At 36.5% G+C, this 23150-nt stretch overlaps 1 protein-coding gene across 1 annotated transcript; it reads left to right on the top strand.

The window, feature by feature from the left end:
• The first annotated feature begins 1194 nt into the window (after positions 1-1194).
• On the top strand, positions 1195-2921 carry LOC113277882 (probable fatty acyl-CoA reductase 5). The gene is made up of 3 exons (XM_026526881.1): positions 1195-1282; positions 1376-1485; positions 2700-2921. The coding sequence occupies exons 1-3, from the start codon at positions 1195-1197 to the stop codon at positions 2919-2921; spliced, it is 420 nt and encodes a 139-aa protein (XP_026382666.1).
• The last annotated feature ends 20229 nt before the right edge of the window (positions 2922-23150 follow it).

Genomic DNA, 23150 nt, shown 5'->3' with positions numbered 1-23150 from the left:
GAGAACAATTTCTTTGTTGGTCTGAATTAATTAGGTGCCATACCTTAAGCTCTGTACTGTACCCATTTAAATGAGGTCAGAACTTTATTTCTTCGCGAACAAATCAGTTTGAAGGTTTGAACATGTTCTGGAAAGAATTCGTACACGCCAATTCGATAATCCGAATTCGTGTGATACAAACAGGGCCACCAAAGAAGACACAACATTAATGACAGCAGTATGGAATATTTGCGAACCCATCATGGCCATAACTACGACCAAATAAATTACATTTTTTCATTTTTAATAATACTATTGCCAAAAAGAAAAGAAAAAAGTGAAATTCGGCGGGAAGTCTAACTTAACTTTTATGAATTCCCATGTTATGCATTTAATTGGTCCATTTATACGCGAAAAGTCAGTGGCTGCAGATTGGATCTAGCAGACTTTTGGTATCGCAACTTCCAACCTAAAGTAGCCAAACAATTTTATCGCGGAAGTATGAAGGGGAGGTTCAATATTCAACAGATAACAATACCAACCAATGACTCAACTCAAGTACTATCGTTTGTACAATTCCAATTATTTATTAGGTGGTTGGGAGTCATGGGTTAAGGCCGGCCAACTGGCCAACATAGATGTAGTAGTTTTCGTCGTTATTATATAGTTATGTAAGTAAATCATAATGCATGGTTTTGCTATATTTTCCACAGACCATTGAAATTGCTTTTATAAGTAAATGTATGGTTTTGCTAATTAGAGATGTTTTACAGCACAAATTGCGTACAGAACTGGCTGTCAGCGAAAATGATCTGACCTGAAAATTACAAGTCCAAATGAGCTGTTCGGAAACTTTTAACATCGTTAAGCACGGTCACCGAATACCTAACTGGCATCCATGAAAACACAAATTTGAGATTGTTGACACTTTGTTCTTCGAATGGTCCCACCAGCCCGAGGTTTTTTGGGAGGACTCGTTTTAATGGGAGGCTTAAAACCCTATCTTCTAACTAGATACACTAGACGCACATAAACCGTCCTAATTATTGCGTGAACACGTAAGAGATTTCATGCATGATATATATAGTAGTAGTGATGTGCATGTAGAAGTACAAATCAAGTGAAACCCGGTTTTGTAGAGGAGAGAGTGATTTTATTTGTTTGCATCCACCGGACAGAAAAGAAATTTTTTCTTGTTTTTGATTTTCAGTCAGAATGGAGTACTTGATGAATGGAAGCATTACTGAATCTCTTGAGAACAAGACCATCCTCGTTACTGGTTCTACTGGTTTTCTAGCAAAAGGTACATAAATATCAGTAATCAGTACTAGTGTTTTGTGACCAACTTCTCGTATAACCAATACGCACGTCATTTTTTTTGTATGTTTTTATGTAGTTTTTGTGGAGAAGTTACTTAGAGTTCAACCTAATGTGAGGCATCTCTTTCTTCTTTTGAGAGCTCCCAATACGAGCTCCGCTGCTCAACGTTTGCATACCGAGGTACAAGTAACTCACTAACTAGAAGTCATATATGTTTATTTATTTATCGCACATACGCAATACGTACTGAGCTAAATCTACTAGTGAACTTGTCAAGCTGGTTGAACTTGTTGGTAGGTCGCTCAAGGTCTAGATTAGGAAATCTAGTTGGTTAAGGAAACCAAGTACTTGTGTCCTAAGTATAGCAGCTTAAGAGGTTTGTCTCTTAGAACTAAGTTAGGAAACCCTATACTTGTAGGAAAGTAATCCTTGTTAAGTAATGTGTCCACTTCTATTGATGTATATAAATAGACATAGAGAGAACTAGAGAAAACACGTCAGAACTAGTAAGAGTTCTCTTCTTCTCTGCTTGAGTTTTGTATATTCCAACTTATACGATGATATATATAAAATTGCTATTCCTTCCCGAGGATTCAACCTCGTTAAATACTTGTTCTTCTTGTGTGTGTGATTGTGTTCTCGGCAATACCGAGGTACCGTTGTAAGCAGTGAAACCTAATGCTTTCGCAGGCTTTGACGCAACAATTGGTATCAGAGCAAGGAGACGCTCTTGGATACGGGTACTCGGATTGTAGTTGAAGTGAATGTATTTTTCTGAAGATTGCTTGAGGTAATACTAATCTCAAAGGTTCTGTTTTTTATATATATTTGGTTGTTTGTGAACAATGGTTGACGGGGACGACACAGTTGATCCGAAAAATCCTTTAGGAGAACATTCGGAGTCCACAAATAAAGATAAAGAAACAAAAGAAGAAATAATTTATTCACATAGATCACAACTCAAGGTAGAAAAGTTTACAGGAACCAATAACTTTGGTTTATGGAGAACGGACGTAATGGATGCTCTTGTTCATCTTGACCTAGAAGAAGCTCTAGAAGGTCAGCCAGTGGAGATGTCTGAAAAGCAATGGAACAAGATGAATAAATTATGTCTTGCTTCGACACGAGGGTGTTTAGCAACTGCAGTAAAAGTTAATTATCATCACGAGACTTCAGGTAAAGATCTCTGGAAAAAGCTCGAGAAAGAATACCTTGTGAAGAACGTGGCCAATAGGATACATCTTAAAAGGAATTTGTATCGCTATAACATGAAGAGAGGTGAAACCATAACCGAGCACCTAGATTCATATAATAAACTTCTTGCTGAGTTGGTTAAATACGATGAGAAGATCAACGACGAGGAACAAGCTTTGTGTCTGATAAACTCTCTTCCTGAAAAGTATGAACCCGTGATTAAAGCATTAATGCACGGCAAAGACAAGATGACATACGCAGAGGTCACTACAACATTGCGTAGTGAGGAGTTGAGGAAGATGGATCGTGAAGACCTTGCAAGTGAAGCTAACAATGACTTGCTTCTTGCAAGAGGTCGTTCAACAGACAGAAGAAAGAAGGCTGGTGGTTATGGTAAAGGTAGAGGACGTTCTAAGAGTATAACATGACTGCAGAAAGATGAGTGTGCTTGGCGCCATGACTTTGGTCATTGGGCTAAGGATTGTATCAAGCGTAAGGCAAGATAAGGAGATAATAGTAATACTGAAGTGAACATTGCTAAAAGTAATCAAGAATCAGATGATGCTTCTGATTTCTCGCTGACTGTGACACCATCAGCTTGTACTATTACAGATGGTAAGGTCACTTTCAAGGGTTTACACAGTCAGTGAGCTTCCTCTCTTCTCTTTTGGTGATGGGGAGAGTGGTTTCCTTCTTCCTCTCAATCTAAAAAAAATAGAGATTCTTTTCTCTATAAATCGTCCGAGATGGATCTTTCACTACAAAACAGAAGGCTTCTAGGGACGGCCCATTCTCAAAAAACCGTCCCCAGAATGCAGAAGTTGGGACGACCCTTCTATCCGTCCTTAGCGATGTGTATTTGAGACGGTGCCAAAAAAACCATCCCAACTGGTCCATTATTAGGGACGAACTATATCCGAGTGTCACTACTGGTGTACTAGTAGGGACAATTTTTTTGTGCGTCCCTAAAAGTTTCTAGCCGTCCCAGTAAGTAGAATCATCCAATGGTGGTGATTATATCGTCGGTAACTTAACTTCTGTACTCCCTAGAACATAGTGAAACTAATATATTTCATTTTTTCCTCTCAAGTTTTCATCGCCTATTCTGCTCATGTTTTCATCGACTCTACTAAAACCCTAAAACTCTCCTTCGTGCGATTCGTCATCACTTTCTTCTCCATCTCCCTCGTGATACTCATCAGAAGTGAAATCTTCACTTTCTTCTGCTATAAGTCTGTCAAATCTAGAAGATGCCCGTCATGCAAACTTAGGGTAAGAATCTCTGTAATTTATCTGGTTTGGTATTTGATTAATTTGCACGATTTCATCTTTGATGTTTTTGGATTCAAAATTTAACCTAATTCTCTCGCTTTGCGTTGGGTTTATTTCTGTAATTTTTTTTTGCGCAGATCGAATTCTCTCTATTGTAATTTTGGTTTGACCTAATTGATTGTTTGTTTAGTTGAACTATTAGTATTGTTATTTCAGTTTCGAGTGTGATGATTACATGAATTGCTATTTGATTAATTTGCATGATTTCATCTTTGATGTTTTTGGATTCAAAATTTAACCTGATTCTCTCGATTTGGGTTGGGTTTATTAAGATATCTGTGGGAAGAGTCTCCTTCATGATTACAGTTTGAGCAGTATAATCTTTTTTTTTGAGGATATGAGACGGTATATTTTGGAAAACTTAGGTTGTAATTTGAACTTAAATGAAAGTGTAGAGGACATATCATCTGATTTTACATGGTGCTGGAGAGAATTTGAAAGACTATCAGAAAAAATTGGATGATAGAGCTAGAGACATGATGTAGATGATAAATCATTTTGTTGTTTTAATCCTATGTTTAGTAGCTAGACATTGTGAGCAATGAGTACACTGGGTCGATGGTACTGATAGTAATAAGCCATTTGAACTTGCTGCATCTTTGTTATAGTTGGAGTTTCATTTCAGTATTTTCTTTCGTGTTGTTGTGTATTTTTCCTCTTAGGGTCTCCTGGCATCTTTGTAAACCCCTGACAGTCTTAATTTCCAGAGATTACAGATTACGGTTGATGAAGAATGAAAATACAGATCTATAAAAAGTACATACTGATTGTAGTTTATCCTGTATCCTACTTGAAAACTGAATTCATAATTGCTAGTTTTTTGAACTTGAAAATAAAATCTGTGCATTCAACTTAAAGCTAGTGACAGAAAATAAAGTTCTGTGATAGGTGCCGTCGGGACAACCTAAGTTTTCCAAATTTATTGCAATTCCTGCAGTACAATACTGTCATTGCATTTTTGTGCTTACTTCTTGCAAAGAAAATAAATTTGAATTCTAGTGCTTACGGCTTACGAAGAAAAGAATTTTGTAAAGAAGAATTGGTCATTTTGGGAACGTTTTGGAGTAAGAAACTAGATTGTTCAGAGGGCTGGGATGTATGCTAATTGGTTTGAGTATTGAGTTTCTGATTTTTTAAAGGTTGCATAGGTTTATCTGTATGGTAGTTCATCCTGATTCCTTTAGTGGTGGTAGTTCATCACTAATTTTATTGTGCCTGCTTAATTTGCCAGCTTTTGAGTTCATCCTGATTCCTGCTGCTTGGTATAGTGTTAAACTCATGTTTATGTTGGATCATAAGAATTAAGAATGGCAGAGATGAATAGCTTTAGTGATATGATACCGTTCTTAGGTTGGTGTTGCCTAGGGCATTGAACACATTTGATAAAATTAGGAAAAAAGGAAAGTGTTTATCATATTCTTTACTGTTTATCATGTCTGTTTAGCTTTTTATATTGTAGTATCACGTATTCACATGGAATGTACCACTTGTCTGAGTTAGCATATGCTGCTAGATTCCTTACCGTTACCTTATTTTTCTTAACGATGCTCTATCGACTATATTATATCTATGTCCAATGTACTACATCTATCTTCATATCTAGCCTGTACTTATTTTATTTTATTTCTATCAATGTACTCACTGATTTAAGGTGTGTTCCGCCAGGTGCATATTGCTGGTGTTGGCGATCAGGTTCATATCATCGCAGGATCATTCGCTGGCTTGCATGCTCATAATCATCGATCGCTACTAACTTATAAAGTAATGGTATTGTTAAATTTGTCAAGTTTTATGTAACTATCACCAAGTAATTCATTACTAATTTGGGTATGTTCTGCGTTTTTTCCTCTTTCTGTTGTGTATGGGACTTTTGTGTGCATGTGTGACTAGTGGTTTCCGTTAATCGTAAGTTTATTCCTTAGTCAGTTTGTAGAAACCATGGATAAGAGTTGGGTTCACAAGGATCAGTCGGGTAAAGAGTATGAAGATGGTTTGAGGATGTTCTTGGACCATGCATTCAAGGAAGGGGTTGTTACTGAAGATAACAAAATGAAATATCCTTGCAGAAAGTGCAATAATGTTAATTACAAAGTTAGAAGTGAAATATTCAGTGACTTGATATTGCACGGTATGATGAGAAATTATACTACATGGTTTCATCATGGTGAGAGTTTAAGCTCAACGGTCTCATCAAGTATCGGACCACAGGATACATGTTTTGAGGTCGGAAATAACAATAATGATGGACCAGGGGATGACCTTTTGGGCATGTTGCGAGCTGTGTGTGGAATACCAAGAAAGATAAAGTACGTATTTTCTGTCATCCATTCTCTTATTATCCCTTTTATCATTTACCCACTAGCGCAAGGCTCACAGCAAGCATCGTTTGTTATTATTTTCTTTTGAAACAGGAGTTGGCGGCTAAAAATAAACTAAATAGGTCCAAACAAACAATTCAACACACTGGTGGCTCCAAGACACATGGAATATGCAAAAGAGGTAAAGCTTATGTTTAGTTTGATCTTGGTGAGGATGTTTCGTATGTTATATGCAACCAACAGCACAAAATTTCATTTTACAGATGCTAGCCGAAACAGGAAGATTCCCTGAACGGCATGAAGTATTTCTTAGGACCAGGACAAAGAAAAGAAAAACATCAGATCCAAATGAAGAAGTGATGGATCCTGTTGCTTCTGAACAATACGTATAACTTTATACTTTTTAAGTTTTCTTTCGGGTCATCTGTTTTTTGCATTTGTAGTTCGAATTGACCTAACTTTCGAGATTGATTTACTTGTAGGATCGAATGGTGGAAATACACAACCAGGCTAACCAACCTGGATCTGGAGTCGTTTTAGGTGGATGAAATGATGCATTTGCAGCTGTTATGGGACCAGATAGACATGGTCGGATTCGTTGCTTTGGCAGCACTGTGAAGCCGAAACATTTTTGGGGCGAGTCATCATCATCAAGTAGAGTTATTCAATTGAAAGAGGAAAATGCAATGCTCAAACGAAGGGTTGCAGAATTGGAGGCTCAAGTTGCAGTATTACCACCAAACCAGAACAATGAAGGACTCGAGGTATCGTGCATCATTCACTTTTTTTTTTACATAGAATTTGAGTCATTGTGAATTGATAAGATTAATCTTAGACCCAGTGGTTATTTAGGTATGCATGAGCTTCCGTGTTATCTAATTAACTATGTCTTAATCCAAGGCGAGTATAGGTTTTTGTCCCATGTAGGTTACTTATAAGTTTGATAACTCTTCCCAGGTGCAGTTTAAATGTGACTTGTATACAGTAATCTGCTTTATCTAGCACTCGTTCACTCCCAATGCACCACTGTTGACATCCTATATGTACCAACTAACAAATGGTAATCTCACTTTAATGAACCAGAGATGTTCATTACTGCAGAACTGATTGTGAATGTGTTGAGCTTTTTTTTTTTTTTTCCTGACTGAGAAGAATGTAACTATCGATTATCTATTGAGTAGATTTCTGTTTGTTGCAGGAAATGTGATATGGAAAGGTGCAGGAAGGGTTAGTTTCCAGATATTAACAGATGATAAAATAGCACTCAAACGCCGCAGGCCACTGATTGTAGTTAACAGATGATAAACAGAGACACCATTTACTGTAGAGAGTGTATGAACCTAAATTTTTGCTTGTTTTTTGAGAATGGGAGGTCTCTTTTGTAAACAAATAACATGGTTTTTGAGTATTTATAGAAAAATAATCTTCTATGAATTCGTCTATGATTCTCTATTCTGTGGATGTATGGCATTCTATTTGTCTCTGTTTTGTGGATGTATGGCATCTAATCCTGGTATGTGAATGTATGAGGGATGGCATTCTGCCAATTAAAACAGGGAAATGGAGCTTCAGTAATATTCAGATGTTAGGGACGGTTTATTGACCGTCCCCATTGTTCCAGTTTATACTAGGGACGGTTTTGTTAAACCATCCCTATGATGCAGTAGGGACGGTTTTAACTTGTTTTTCCGGCCGTTTCAAAACCGTCCCTAGAAGATGAGGCCGTCCCTAGAAGTATTAGTGGCGGCAAAGAAAAAACGTCCCTAGAAGATGAAGCCGTCCCTATTAGTACTACTGACGGCCACTCAGAACCGTCCCTAGAAGGAAAATCCGTCCCTAATAGTATTAGTGACGGTGGATCTGGGGACGCAGCAACAAACGTCCCTAATATCTTTTTGGGACGGCTTTCCGGTTGTTGAGACGTTTTTCTGACCGTCCCTAGAGGCCTTCTGTTTTGTAGTGTTTTCAAGGGTTTTAAGTGCGAGAAAAACAACATGAGACGTGTTGAAGAAGCTGATTTTTTGCTGTTGTTTTTTGGGTCGAAGATGAGTGGGGTAAGGAGTCTGCACTTGAGTTACTGTAATTTTGGACAGTTCTGTGGGTTTTGATTCACCTTTTTTATATACCTGTGTTCGATCTAATATCGATTGTGTTTAGAAAAATATATAAAATGTTTTGAGAAAAGCTCGAGTTTGAGAGCAAACTGCCTGATTAAAATGGTTGCTAGAATATGCATATTGTTTGATAAAATTTCTCATACTCATATTAGATATACTCCTTGCAGCGTTATTATTGGTAAGCACCACATGTGTCCCTTGATCTATTTTAGCATTTCATAAGATGACTTAAATGGATAACTTATCTATAATTGTTGTCTTTCTTGTTATTGAGCTTAATTGGCTTCATTCTCTTTGTGTGGTGCGATTTAGGCAATTAATGAAACTTGTGAAATGTTGCCTTCTGAAATTATATGAAGCATCATACATTTTACTCTGATATATGTAGCAATGCGTGATAAGAATCCATCTTAATGTGTAGACATGAGGTTTTGATCCAGCCTCTTACGATATGGGGTTCGTCTTTTCTGTGTGGCTCTTCAAGAGGGTCCAGTTATTAGTTACATTACTTTGAGCTTTGGGATTTATCCGATTGATTCAATGATAAGAAAATGCTCTTATGTTTATTTTACAAGTTCTAACACTGGGTTTTGGGAAGTAATTAGTACACAAAACAGAAAATGAACTAAATTTACTGGTATCAAATTTTGCTTATTGAATGTTAAGATTTTTACTTACTGTTGATCAATTTGAGTGATTTATGTGAAATATAGCCATGGAACTTGTTAATTTATTTGCAGCGGTGATGCTGTCGGGCTGTATGGGAACTGACCACTATTATTACTTACACTTACAGGTTTTTCGTTTCTCTTCTCGTCAATAGCCGTTTCTATATTCTGAGTTTTTACTGGAGTTGGGTTCCGACAAGCTTTGATGTATAGTCCGACTATATTTAACTTCCTTTGTTGACGCAATTCGTTGAACGGGTATATGGGTGATCCATTTAGACATCATTGTTCCTTATTGGTTGAGGTAATTAGAACTTATATTTTCTTTTGGAAATGAATTTGTTTTTGTGTATTTTGTTGCATGATGTGGATATGTTTCAAGCGATCAGGGAGATAGACTTGAACTTTGTTGGGCTATCCCGCAGTGCTTTGAATTTTTCTATCATGTAAATATTTGTGCTATCATTTCTTTCTCAATTCCGCCTTCGAAGTGAGCATATAGACCAGTGTAGGTTATTTTTATGGATTTTCAACATACAATTATTTGTAGTTCTCCTCCGTGATACTGTATTTCCGAAGTGGCTTACCTATGTTTTATTAGCACTCTTTAGTACTGTCAAGGTTGGATATACAAGATTTATCCATCTGTATCATTGTTGGTGTTCTCACCCATTCATGTTTATATTGACCACTCACCTACTCATCCTTTGTTGAATTGCTGTTGGTGTATATATTTGCACGGGTTTAGGCATGTAAAGCGATTGTGTGTGTATCCCATATACATGGGAAATTAGATCCAATCAATGGAGTTTATAATTACAAATTTGGTTACTTAGACCAAATGTGGCATCTCTAGATCACAAAATAAATGGAGGAAAAGAGCATGGTTGCGACTATTTATGATGTAGACTCGAATCCAAAGTACTATATGTGCGCAGTTTTTTAATCATTTGGTATCATTGGATCTCTTAACTTGTTTTGGTAGAAGTAATGTAGATCACTTGTTCCAAGTCATTGTGACTGTCTGTCAAGGATCTAGACTTTGTTTAATGGATGCATTTGGAGAAAGTGAAAATGGTTTCCCTCTTAAATCTGTAACTGTAATTGTCAGAAAAATGTTGCTTCCTTCTATCAAAATGTTTATTTTGATGCACTGGTTTAGGAGTTAGGCTACCTGTGGACAAGCACTCTGGTTATTCATTATAGTCTTATTTGGAGGAAATGTCTGGTCCATAGGGTGTTGATCTCAAACTAGCAGAATGATGATAAGCCAACATTCTCCAAGAACTGTTTCTTTTTCCGGGGCAGTACAAGAATGAGCCCGGAATAGCTAGAGTCATATATGGGATATTTTTTTCACAAATGAAATTGACTGTTAAAAGAAGAAAGTCGGGGATTTTAGAGTTTTCGCTTTTGGGAATTCTGTCAAGGGTTATCGATTAGAAGTAGGATAAGTACATAAGTTTTTCATCTTCACTCGATAATGTGAAATATAATTGCTTAGACTTGCTGTAATTTTTCTGGCAAGGGTTAATAGATTTGACGTGAATTTTATAAACCCTAACTAAATCTTTTTTTTTTTCTTTTCTATTTCAATTTCAGCAACCAATTTTCAGCTAAGTTTGGTCAAGAGTTGTTTCTTTATTTACGGTTCAAACACAGGGCAAGAAATGAAGAAGCGTCATGTAATACCTTTGAATCTTTAAAACCTTAACTTACGTTCTTTAATGAAATCTGTATGATTTGTAAACTCTTCTTGTTTACTGTATTTTTACTCTTTAAAGGGAAAGAACGAGCAAAAGCCGAAGAAGAAGAACAGAGATCTTGATGGAGATGTTAAAGTGACAGAGAAGAGTTCTCCTGAAGATATTGAAATGGAAGAGGGGAATCTACTATCGGGTAGTTGCATTGATTTTTTTTTTTCTCGTACTCTTGAAAATAATCTCATTTAACAAGTTACGTATATACATTGATATATGTTTACGTTTGCATATGCAGGTTGAGGTTAAAGGGCACTCGATAAGATATATAACTCCTCATCCGTTACAGCAAGTTTGTACTGATGACTTTAAAGTCGTATTTATCTTTTCGGAATTCTACGAGGTTAGACTTTCATGATTTCTCTTTTTTTTCCAAATCTTAGCTGCCGTCTTTTTCTTGCTTGAATACTCTCTTAGGAGTTGTAGAAATGAAGGGTGTCTTTTCTAGAGTAAATTTTATAATGCTATATGTACATATATATAGAGAGTTGATTCTTTCTTTTCCTGTGCCTTGCAGGTATTGGTTGGATCGGTCCTTTATATTTTGTACGATTCATTACCTGTACGATTTCCACTTGATCTTAATTCTGATCTGGAAGTGTTAGAAACAGGTTAGATCTTCAGAGAAACGTATCTTATTATATGTGGTATATGGTGTCTGCTATGAAAAGCATCAATTTTACGAGCATGGTTCTTATTTTTACCCCTTAATGCAGACCACCCGCTGTCCAATTACACTGTTGGGAAGGAATGGATGCTGACTGTGGAGTCTGATCTTAGATTAGCTCAACTTCAGCATGCCTTGACAGAATTTGTTGGGGAATCTGCAAAGGGCACTATCGGAAAAGATGAGGCTGATGATGAAACAAGGGATTTTAAAAATCTGTTTAGAGATTTGAAGTTCTTCTTAAATCAGGAGGTAACTTCTCTTACAGTATTTTACTTTTGAGGAATAATATTCTTATGATCAATCTATCACCAAACGAACTCTTTGATGCTGGTTTTGTGTTTGGTAACTTTTAAACTAAATTGGTGCTCAAGAAGGCATATATTTTCTTTCTTAGTGTGGGTGCAGTCTTTGTGTTCCCTTAACTCTTGGTATTTTAATTTTGGGTATTTGTATCACGCATCATCAGGTACCAAAGGAGTCCTTGCTTTTTCTGATTTCAGCTTTTGGTGGTGAAGTTTCTTGGGAGGGAGGTCCATTTACTGAAGCTGATTCCGAAATTACGCATCAGGTGAGTATGAATTTCAAGGTTGCCTTTCCCTTGGAAATAAAATGAAGACGTTAAAAATACGATTACCTTAGCTAAACATGATGCTTTCTTTTATGGCAGATCTGTGATCGGCCAACAAAGCGTTTGGGCTCTAGAATGTGTGTTCAGACACGATGGATTTATGTATGTGTAGATCCTTTCTTGGTAGGCCGGTATGTAATATATTTTGGATTGTATGATTTTACTTTTTCTGCATTGCATTGTCAAATTTTTTTAATTAGGAGGGGTTTAAATGATGTATTGCTTGCTTAACAGGGTGCCGCCTCCCGCAGCGAAGAAACGGGAGACATGATGCAGAACAAGGATAAAGCAGCCATATCCTTGTTTTCCTAGCAATTACAAGAAGTTGTGAACTGTACTACTACTAATTAGTAACTATAACTACCTGTTATGTATTTAAAGGAGTTTCTGTTCTTATTGTACATGTTCATCTACTGTACTTTTCAATTCTTATTCTGAACATATTGTTGAAGCATCACCATGGGTAATCAGAGATGATCTCTTGGCTCGCAAAAGATAAGTCCCAAATAAATTACCCCAGCCATATCTTCTCGACAAAGTGTTATTTTGGACACAAATCCATGGTTTGGCAGTCAACTACCTTAATAAAGACCGTCCTAAAAATGGAATCTTTGGTGCTTATCGCCCAGTCTCTACTCAAGAAGCAAGAAACCGGGGCAAATTTGCAAGGGTGGAAATTCAAATTCCCTTCCCTTTGCTTCTGCAAGTCGAGAAAACACTGTGTCTTTTTTGTGGCTTAATTGGACATTTGATGAAGATGTGTCTCTAAATAAACCGGATAAAATACAACGTGAGTGTCATGTCTACTGATGCTTCTGTTAAATCGTATGAAAATGATTTGGATGATTTCTAACGAACGGAATACTAGAGAGGATTTGATTTTTGAGCGATCAAGAAATAGTGACAAATCTTCTATTCAAACTACTACTATGACAGATTCAAGAGGTTTCAAGAGATTGCAAAGTGCTTTTTATACATTGTACTGCATAACCTAACTTCCAAATTAGCTATAACTGGAGAAAACAACAATCCCATGTAACCAAATTATCAACAGATTTGGATATCTCAAAATTTAAACAATCTGGTCAATGTACTATGCGGCAATTAAGCAATTGGAGAATGATCCCTAGAAATTCAAACATAATGCACCAGTCTGGAGATGCTTTGCCCGACCTTGTAGATATCTGCCATTACATCTCAGAATTATCATTCTCCCCTCCAGTATGTCCCCTTCTTCCTTTACCCTTGATCAAGATTCCGACAATTCAATTTCTGGCATGCCATCTGGTGATGAAGATTATTTCGAGAATGAGTGCTTTAGCTGCTCCTGGCCCAAATGGATACCCTATTATGTAGCGGTGTTCTTTACAAAATTGTGGCTAAATTGCTGGCGAATAGGCTCAGAAGTTCGACCTTTTATGAGTACATCTGTTTCATGGTCTCAGAATGAACTCATTCAAGGTAGACAGATTACAGATAACATTGTCATGGAAAAATAACTTTTTCATTCTACGAAGAAATCGAGTTTCTAAAGAGGCAAGAGGGTACTTTTTCATGTCCAAGGCATACAAATAGATGTTTTTTTAGATGGGTGTTCTAGGTCAAACACATGCATTAATTATGGAGTGAATGACTACAACTACATCCTCTGTACTTGTCAATGGTGCACCTTATGGAAATTTCAAAAGTTCTAGAGGATTACAACGGGGATGGTGGTGGCTTCAAGTTATTAGTATATATTCCTCGAGAAAATAAGACTAGTAGAAAAAGAAAAAAAAAAGTGTGTTGCCAAAATTCAAACTAATATTTGTACTGGAAACTCCTGCACAATGGTTCGGCTGTCTGAGCAGGTTTAATATCGCTGTCGGATTTTACGCACCCAAACTGCATTATTGCATCCCTTGAGACCCATTCGAGGGAATAATAATTGGATCGTACGGTCCAACTTACCATTAAAAATTCTGCCACGCGTCACTTAGAAAAGACATTGAGCAGACAACGTCGTACTATTAGTAGTCACGGAGCGTTTCATTAATCAAGCTGCTGCTTTTGGCTTTACAATGGCGGTGATAAATTTCCGAACAAAGCATCACTGGATTTGATTTAAAATTCCCGTCGGACTGCTCCTTATGCTACCACCATCGTCTTCCTCTCTTAAAGATCACCACGTCTTCTGTCGACCTCTAAAATAGGTATGTCATCATAACTTATACCACTTTCTCTTACGATTCTTCTTAAATTTGATTTTGTGTGTTGGCACTTTACAGAATTGAAAATTAGGGTTTAAATTTTTTGGGGGGATTTGTCAAAACTAGGGTTAATTTAGATGGTAGGTTAAATATTTGATTTTATGAACATTTGGACTGTTTGATAATGGTGGTGGTTTTGGACTGCTGTTGATGTTGATTGTGGTTAATCATGATCCTTATTACACTTATAAGCTTGTGTTTTATTTACTTTTAAAACTGTTTTTATGGGGGCCGTGGGGTGGCGAAATTTCTTTTAGGTTTCAAGATACTCTTGTGATAGTTGTTTTTGAATTTTTTCAGTTTGCTATAGGCAGTATTTATAACAAAGGTTTATACCTGTTTCACATTCATGATATCCAGCCAGCATACAACAATAAGTATTATATCTATGGGTTGAGCTAGTTTTATTTCAATTTCTGTTTTAGGACGTGGATGTAACGAATTCCTGTGTTGTTTCTGAACTTGGATGGCAAATTCCTAAATCTTTATATTTCAATTTCTGTTTTGGGATGTGGATATTTCTTAAGTCTTCAACGAATTCCTGTGCTGTTTTGAACTTGGATTGCAATTGCTCCTAGCGTGTTTGATGAAACTTTAAACCAATAGTTTCTTCGTGGTTCTAAAAGTCAATATCTGAATGATGTTTGCAGGTCAAAACTTCTGTCGTCACCCCACAGTTGACTAGTTAGTCTCTTTGCGATTTCCCAAGTTCGTGACCAAAATCCAAAATGGGAAAAAAAAGAAAAGAAAAAACAGAAGAACCAAAATGGGATTTCTCTCTCCCCTCAGTCTAGTAAGTACAACTCCTTTTCTTACTCATCTTAAAAATCAGGACAAGTTTCTTCTTCTTCTAGGTTCTCCCTTAAAATTCTGTGTTTGTTGAACAAGTAGATATAGCATGAGATGTAGGCTGCAGCTCTTGCTTTTTGATCATGATGAATGTGTAGCTGCAGCTGTAGCTCTTTGCAATCTGCTTCATTATCTTTTTATTTATTTTTTTGTTATGCAGGGTGCACGATTGACTAATAGGAGGAAACTGAAAAATACACCCAACAATTTTGCTTTAGTAAGTATAAATTTCTTTTTCTTGTTTACTTAAGCACTTTTAGTCCTTGTTTCCTATCTTCCATCTTGTGTTTTCCTTTTTCGTGTTCCTGATCCTTGTTCATCTACTAGTCTCCACTTCCTCCCCTCATCTTATTCTTGCTTTTCGTTGCCCTTCGACCATCAAATTTCCTAACCGTTTGTCCTCTGAACTTTTTTCATAAAGCATATTAACTTTCTCATAGGGCGTGCTCTTAAAATGTCTCAATAATATACTTTCAATTCCACTCCATCTCCACCTACACCGGGCATACTTCGACAATTTGGTAACCTTTTCTCCAGTGAATCCGTCCACCCATCCCAATGTTCGAATGGTCAACACCGATTCAAAAATCATCTGTTGATTATTAAGACTGCCTTGTGCTTAAAATTATCTCGCCAAGAAATTTTCAAATTACAGCGGTCAGTGATCTTCTTTATAAGGGTTGGGAGTCTTTGCACAAGTTTTATGTTTCTTTTACACTAGAGACATTTTGGTAAAATTTTGTATCCCATATCTGAACTTATTGTTGAAGCATCGCCATGGGTAATCAGAGATGATATTCTGGCTCTTGAAAGATGTATCTGAAATAAACTACCCGACCATTATATATCTTTTAAAACAAAGTGTATTTTTTTAGACACAAATCCAAGGTTTGCCAGTCAACTACCTTAATAGAGATTTTCTTTGTCCAAAAAATGGCATCTCTTGTTGGTGCTTATCGCCCAATCTCTACTCAAGAAGCAAGGAACTGGGATAGATTTGCAAGGGTGAAAATATAAATATTTCAGTCAGTGAAGATATACCGGATTCCCTTTCCTTTTCTTCTGCCAATCAAGAAAACAGTGTCGAATTCGGATTCCTAGGATTTTGTCTTTTCTGTGTCTTTATTAGACATTTGATGGAGACGTGTCTTAAACAAAACCAATATAAGCATAAAATACACGGTGAGTGTCCGGAAGATTTGCATCAACAGGCACTAAAATTGCTTCAACCCAAATACGAAAAGTTTATTGATGCTTAAAATGATTTGGATGGCTCTGCTATTAAATAATGATCAATGAATGATCTTTCCATTTATTATACTACCTCCGTCCCTAATTAGATGATCTAGTTAAAATTACTAGTAAATTTAGAAATGATTTATCTCTTAAACTATACAACGGATTTTCGTAAATTTTGTATCATCGGAAAGCATTTTAAAACACCTATCTAATGAATATAAATATGGCTATCAAATTTTACATATTTCTTATAATAATATTAATCTATCATTCCACTTATTTATGATATAGGTCATCTAATTAGGGACAGAGGGAGTATTTGTTACTGAGATTATTTATCCGTTCATTGTTGACAGGAAGCTGTTAATGATTTCAGTGTGGATGATGACGTTGATATGGTTACAGTATCTCCTTGTCAGGTAAACAAGATACCCTACAAACTTGGGTCTCACTTTATATTGAAACCTCATGGTAGTAAAGAACACCAAAAGGTGAGAGAAGAGACTAGGGAGAACCAGGTAAGAGATATTGTAACCCGTGAGGTATTGAGCAGATTACCTGTGAAGTCACTTATGAGATTGAAGTGTGTTTGCAAACACTGGTTGTTTCTAATTCAAGAAGATCCTTCGTTTATAGCTCTGCACCTTGAGCATTCAAAAGCACGCCCCAGTCTTCTTATTACAAATTCTATTGCCCTTAAGGATACTTTTCTGATAGCTGATCTCAGGTTGAAGGATGCAGATGGAGTAGTATCATCAGCAGTTGTTCGCACCTTAGGAGATATTAATCCTTATTATAATTATGGTAAAGTTTCATATTTATTTAGTATTTGTATCCTTAATCTACAAAACAAGTACTGCAGATAAAAATAAATAACATTACATTTACATCCATGCAAATGTTTCATCTTATTTGCAAGAAAATGTTTCAGAATTCATGGATGAACGTGGTAGCTTTGTATTTGCAGTTGTATCTTATCGACTTACTAGATCGGCATGAAAGTCTCAAATTGAGGCATTCTTTGACATAATTTTTCTAGCTAGAACTCACTGTTGAATTCTATTGTTGTGATGATATAATGTTGGTTTTTAAGCATCAGTCAACTGTTTGCAAACATGTGGGTTAGGTATTAATCAGATGCTGTAGTATGAATGATTAAGCAATTTTGGGTTTCTGAGTTACCTTATCTGCAGCATAAGGTAGTAGTGTTGTCTTGCAAGATGGACATGATGTAAGTAGTACATTTGCATTGCATGTTGGGAGTGGATTGGTAAATGACTAATTCAGAATATTACAAATGCAATTTGTAAGTGCGGAGTTTAGTACAAGTTTGTAGTGCTATTGTTTAGTGCTTTTCTTGTCCGTGTTTGCATTTCTCTAGTTCGAGATGGTTTGACGAATCGTCGTACCATGCCTATTCAGGTTGTATCTAACAGACTTAGTTAAAAAGAACAAATGAGTATGCTATATATGTTTGTTGGTAACTTCTTCCTTTAACTAATGGACCTCTATTGTTTCTTACTCCACATCTTACTGTTGTAAAGTTTCTTTGAATGGTGGGTGTGTTACATATTTAGTATGTGGACTTCCTTAATCAGTGATTATTAATATATTTCGTTTATGCTGATTTTCAGAGTAAAGTTGTATGAAGATGTTCAAGATTCATCCGCAGTTGCCCTACAAAGAGTAGTCATGAACCTTCCCTCTTTCTGCAGAACTCTGTGTTCTCTCTTTTTGTGTCTTCTCAAACTCTGTTGCATTGGTTTCTACTTTCTAGTGATGTCAGATTAAGGGTTTGCTTGTTTCAACTTTGAATTACGCGGTTTCAGTTAGACAACTTAGACTTCTTTGTTTACTATTACGTATTATTGATGATAAGGCTGTTAGAAAACATGAGTTGTTTCAACATGACGGGAACTCCTGTAAAACTTGACTTGTCTGTTTTCTGGACTGAACGTAACATGTGCAGCCTGGTCAGAGTTCTTAATGCCCTTTCTTATATGAACCGCTTCTTGATGTTACCAGTGTACGTGACCCTTTCCTGAAGAACTTAAATATAATACAGGCTGCAAATGGTGGCCGGTGGGGGTAATGTACCTCCCGCTAGGTTGAATGGGGACGTTTTACGTGCCCTGGTCCACTTCCGTTGCGGCTTTTCCCAGTGTCAAGGTCCAAGGATAGTTCTGCCAGATTGCCTATAATCTCTGAACTGACTAATTCAGATGACCAGCACAACAGCCTATCAACAAAGTCTAGTCTTTCTTGATACCATCCCACTTAGAGCATCTCCAATAGAGGGTGTTTTTTTTTTTAATGACACATAGGATTTTGGATCCTCATTTACATTAATTATATTTCCAACAGTGGTCTTATTAAATAGGAAGGGTGTTAAAATAACCTGGCTTAATTGGGGCCTATAACTAGATGACAAAAAAGGTCACTAGAAATCACTTCACACCACCCCTTATCAAAATAAATACCAAACTACCTATTTTACCCCTGATTAATTAGCACTAATTAATCGTATTAGGGGTTAATTTTGTCTTGGATGTGAGATTAACTAATGTTAGAGAGTTCATCAAAACATCAACATTTTGATTTTTTTTCGTAAACAGTACTCAGAATCGGTTTACGTTCATTCACTTGTGAACCGATTCTGGGTTGGTGTTTTCAAATTAACAGAGGACATCTATAATCGGGTAACGTTGACATGTTTATAATCCGTTTTTCGAAATCGGATTTTATTTATGACATATATAAACCGATTGTTTCCTTTCATTACCAATTTTCATTCATTCCATTATTATTGTAGGATGCATTTAGCACATGCATCAAGCCTTTAAACCCCTAGGCGACCTTAGTGGACGAGTTATAGTCTCGTGAGGGTTTACATAGATGTCTTCCCACAAAACCTATACAAAAACTTCTAAAGCCATCAATCTTCCTCCTCCGAAGACGATACCGCATCCAAGTAATCTGGGTTATCCTCCGGGATTCTTTCTGCCAAGAAGTGATAGCTTGCATCGAATGCGAATGCTTCCCCCTTTTGCTCCAAGTAGCGCGCTTTCACGACTTCGTGCTACAAAAACACAAAAACAAACTTACATTTGTTAGTGGTGTTTTACTGGAAAATAAAACAACATGGGTTACGTAAAAAAACCACAAAATTACTTACAAATTCTGCAATGGACAAGGTGAAGGGGAGAGTGTTAAAGATCCGAGGTTGGAGAGCTAAAAAAGCAAGTATCGCATTTTCGATGACTAAGTGCCTATCATGGACTTGTTGGACATTTCTTGCATTAGGATTCCCATACTCTTGCCTAAATGTGTTGTGTACATTAGCCCAAAAGGTTGTTGAATCCTCCCTTTCGGAAAATTGACGTCTAAGTCGATTTTCCGCATACCATGCTTTTGTGATTGCCAAATCTTCAACGGAGTCGAATGATGCCATTTCTTGTATGTATATGTATGAAATGAGTAGTTGTGGAGTATATGGAGTGAGGGGGAATAAAATGATCAATTTTGGGGCAAATGGGGTCCAAGGGTGAGGTCTCTATTTATAGAGAAAGTCCCGAACGGCTATTTTTTTGGAAAACGTGAAATGATTTGAAATAATCGGTCTTTTAGAAGGACTGTAAAATCCGATTGTGTTTATATGCCACAAGGAATCTGTCTTTCTTGCGACCAATGTAAACCGATTAAAGACATTTTAAATTTTGAATTTTCACCAACACCAATCGGTTTATATATTTCCATATGTGATCCGATTCTAGCTTGGCTTAAAAACATCCAAGAAGAATGTCTTCATAATCGGTTTATTGTGACATATCGAGTAGACCGATTGTTGGCATGTCAGGCTAGAATTGTCGAGCAACACATAATTATAATGAAAACTTCAACTGCATTAAGTTCAACACGGAGATCATCGAAAATACAAACCTTAAAAGAGTGTCAAGAACTTAAAACAACCACAAGTAGGCTTATAAACCTAAACTTTTAATATATAAAACTTAAACGTAAAAACTTAAAGAGCAGGAGCACCAGCATCAGCAGCACCACTGGGAGCATTTGCAGCAGCAGCATCAGGAGCACCAGCATCAGCACCATCAGGAGCAGCAGCTTGTGCTTGAGCCATTTTTTCCCACATACCTTCCATTTCTGCATGGAGCTCCCTCTCAGATAAAATCATGTTTCTCCTCATCCGAGTGAACCTCATGACCTCATAAAGCTCCTCCAGTGCAAGTTTGTCAATCAATGCAAGGGCTTGTTCAAGATGGGTCTCACGTCCATAGGCAAACTTATAGAGGCTCCTTTCTGGCACTCTTTGTGGTTTCCTAACAATGTCCTCCAAGGTTAGGTCTCGAGAGTAAAATGGTAGTTGTGTGAAGTCCATTCTACAAAAAAAAAAAGAATCAAGTAAGCAATCGCTACATATAGAAACATAAGTAATCCGATTTTGAAGAGACCAAAACAATCGGGTTATGTGGTACATGTATAAAACCCGATTGTGGAAAGGAAGATGAAGAGACTACAGTATCGGATTATACATATTACATATATAAACCGATTCTGGTGATGTATTTTCATATTTCATTTCTAACCCATAATCGGGTTATGTTAATCATCATGTAAACTGATTATTGTGCATGCTCTTCATGGACGAAAAACAAAACCCATAATCGGTTTATTCGATAGGTCAATAAAAAACGATTCTCGGTGTAATCAAATTTTTGATTTGTCAAAAACGAAGATTTAAACATGTAAATCAACAAGATATGAAGAATCATAGATTGGGTTGATGGAGATTTACCTTTTTCTTGGTTGAATCGAAGATCGTCGGAGAAGAAGATGAAAATTATGGTTTTGAGAATTTGGAAAGATTGGGATGGAAATAGAAAGTTTTTTTTAGGTTTAGTTTTTTTTGTTTTTAGATTTATTGAAAATAGAAATATTAGAATTTATATGAGAGAGTTTTAGGAATTAATGTGGGGGTAAATTAGTATTTTTTATAAGTTTGGGTGCCTATAGTAATTTGATGGTGTGGGAGGAAAATTTGATAGGCCCCAATTAAATGGTATAAGCCCCAATTTAGCCAGGCAAAATAAATATGAAGGTCTTGGAGTACGTCTTATTTAGACTTTGGGAATGACCTCCACGTCATTTTTTTGACCATATTTTAAATTTTTGTTTTTTAATAACTTTTTCTGAACCAATTGGGAAAAAGGAATCAGTTTTATCATTATCCAAAAAACAAATCCTCAAAATAACACCCCACACTGTTGTAGATAGTCCATGAGCAAAGCATTGTTATTTTTGCCACATACATAGGACCCCATAAATAAGGATCTAAATAAAAACTCCATGTGGGATTTTTAGCACCCACTTTTGGAAATGCTCTTAATGATGTTAGCTTCCTTAATCGTAGAATTTTTATACTGACTTTGTTATCTGTATAATCTCCACACATTGTTGTAGAAGATTCACCAAATCATATACTTGAGTTGGTATCAGCCTTCGATCCTAAAACCACGCAATCAAAACCTATCTTCTCAATTGCTGCAAACATCAATATCCTCCAACAAGTTCACATCAATCATCCGGTTATAATTAAACTCACAAAAACTAAACATAATTCAAACATGTTCTCAAGGGGTACAAGATTATGTGATTCGTTGATGGGACGCAACAGATTCCCCCACGCAATCTTCCAGATTCAGAAGAAATCACTGCTGCATATGCAACATACAAGGAGTAAGACCAACTTTTATTAGGTTGGCTAGTATCTTCACTAGCATAATCTTTAATTGGTAAGGTTACATGGCTAGAAACCTTAAAAGTTGTATGGGATATTCTAAAAAGAGAGTTTGCCCAAAATACAAAGGCACACCATATGCATATTCGCAGACAATTGCACATCCTTACCAAAGGTAATATCACTATGCAACAATTTTTCAATCAAGCTAAGACATTGTATGATGGTCTTGCACCATCAGGATATATGGTATCTGCTAATGATATGAAGTATGTCATTGTTAATGGACTTAACCAATCATATGATCCACTTGTAACCGCACTTGTAATGAGATGGATATGAAGACTTTCAAAGCTCATCTTCTCAATTTTGACATGCGTCTGGAACAACAAATGGCATTGCTAAAACAACCATTAGCTAATATGGCCAGTGTCGAAGCTGCAACATCTTCACAAAGGCCAGATCAAAGAAGATTCAAAAATCATCCTCCACCAAACCGAAATATTCGGCATCCAAGGTTTAACAATCAACCTGCTCAAGGTCCTTGTAAACTCTATGGACGGAGAAATCATGTTTCCTTATGTTGCTGGTATCGTTTTTCCTTAGTGGTGTTGGTCATGGATGTAGCATGTAAAGGTAAATCGCGTATATCTTATGTTGTGGTTGTCTGCTTGTTTATCTTCCATTTGTTTTATTATTTCTCTCATGTTTGGTTCAAACCACCAATTATCCTTTGTGATCCTGTAATCCGCTGCACTTGGGGCGCCAATTTTCCCAACTCTTAATGCATGGGACAAGTGCAGTCACTATGGTCTACTAAGCTTAGTTACTCGAACTAACATTTGAATATAAAAAGGGTTTATGTTATGGCATGTGTGGTAAATGATTTGTTTGTCTTGGTGTTCCTTAATTTTTGTGTACAAGTATGAGAAGGTAGTTGACCATTTGCTTAGTTAGCACTGGAAATATGGGATTGGGATTGATTACGACAGGGGAATAAAACAAAAAGAAAATTATTCTTATGATCCTGGAAATTATGGTTCTTACTTTTTTGGTGCCAGGATTATTTAATAAA

Source organism: Papaver somniferum, chromosome 1 (genome assembly GCF_003573695.1).
Source record: "Papaver somniferum cultivar HN1 chromosome 1, ASM357369v1, whole genome shotgun sequence".
Classification (NCBI taxonomy): domain Eukaryota; kingdom Viridiplantae; phylum Streptophyta; class Magnoliopsida; order Ranunculales; family Papaveraceae; genus Papaver; species Papaver somniferum.
This window is presented reverse-complemented; position numbering and strand designations above follow the sequence as displayed.

What these genes read in the sequence shown, in the direction of transcription:
- LOC113277882 (XM_026526881.1), top strand. Translation starts at nt 1,195, where the DNA reads ATGGAGTACTTGATGAATGGAAGCATTACTGAATCTCTTGAGAACAAG. An exon ending in TACTGGTTTTCTAGCAAAAG is followed by an intron (nt 1,283 to 1,375) that starts GTACATAAATAT and finishes GTTTTTATGTAG; the next exon opens with TTTTTGTGGAGAAGTTACTT. An exon ending in GTTTGCATACCGAGGTACAA is followed by an intron (nt 1,486 to 2,699) that starts GTAACTCACTAA and finishes CTTCCTGAAAAG; the next exon opens with TATGAACCCGTGATTAAAGC.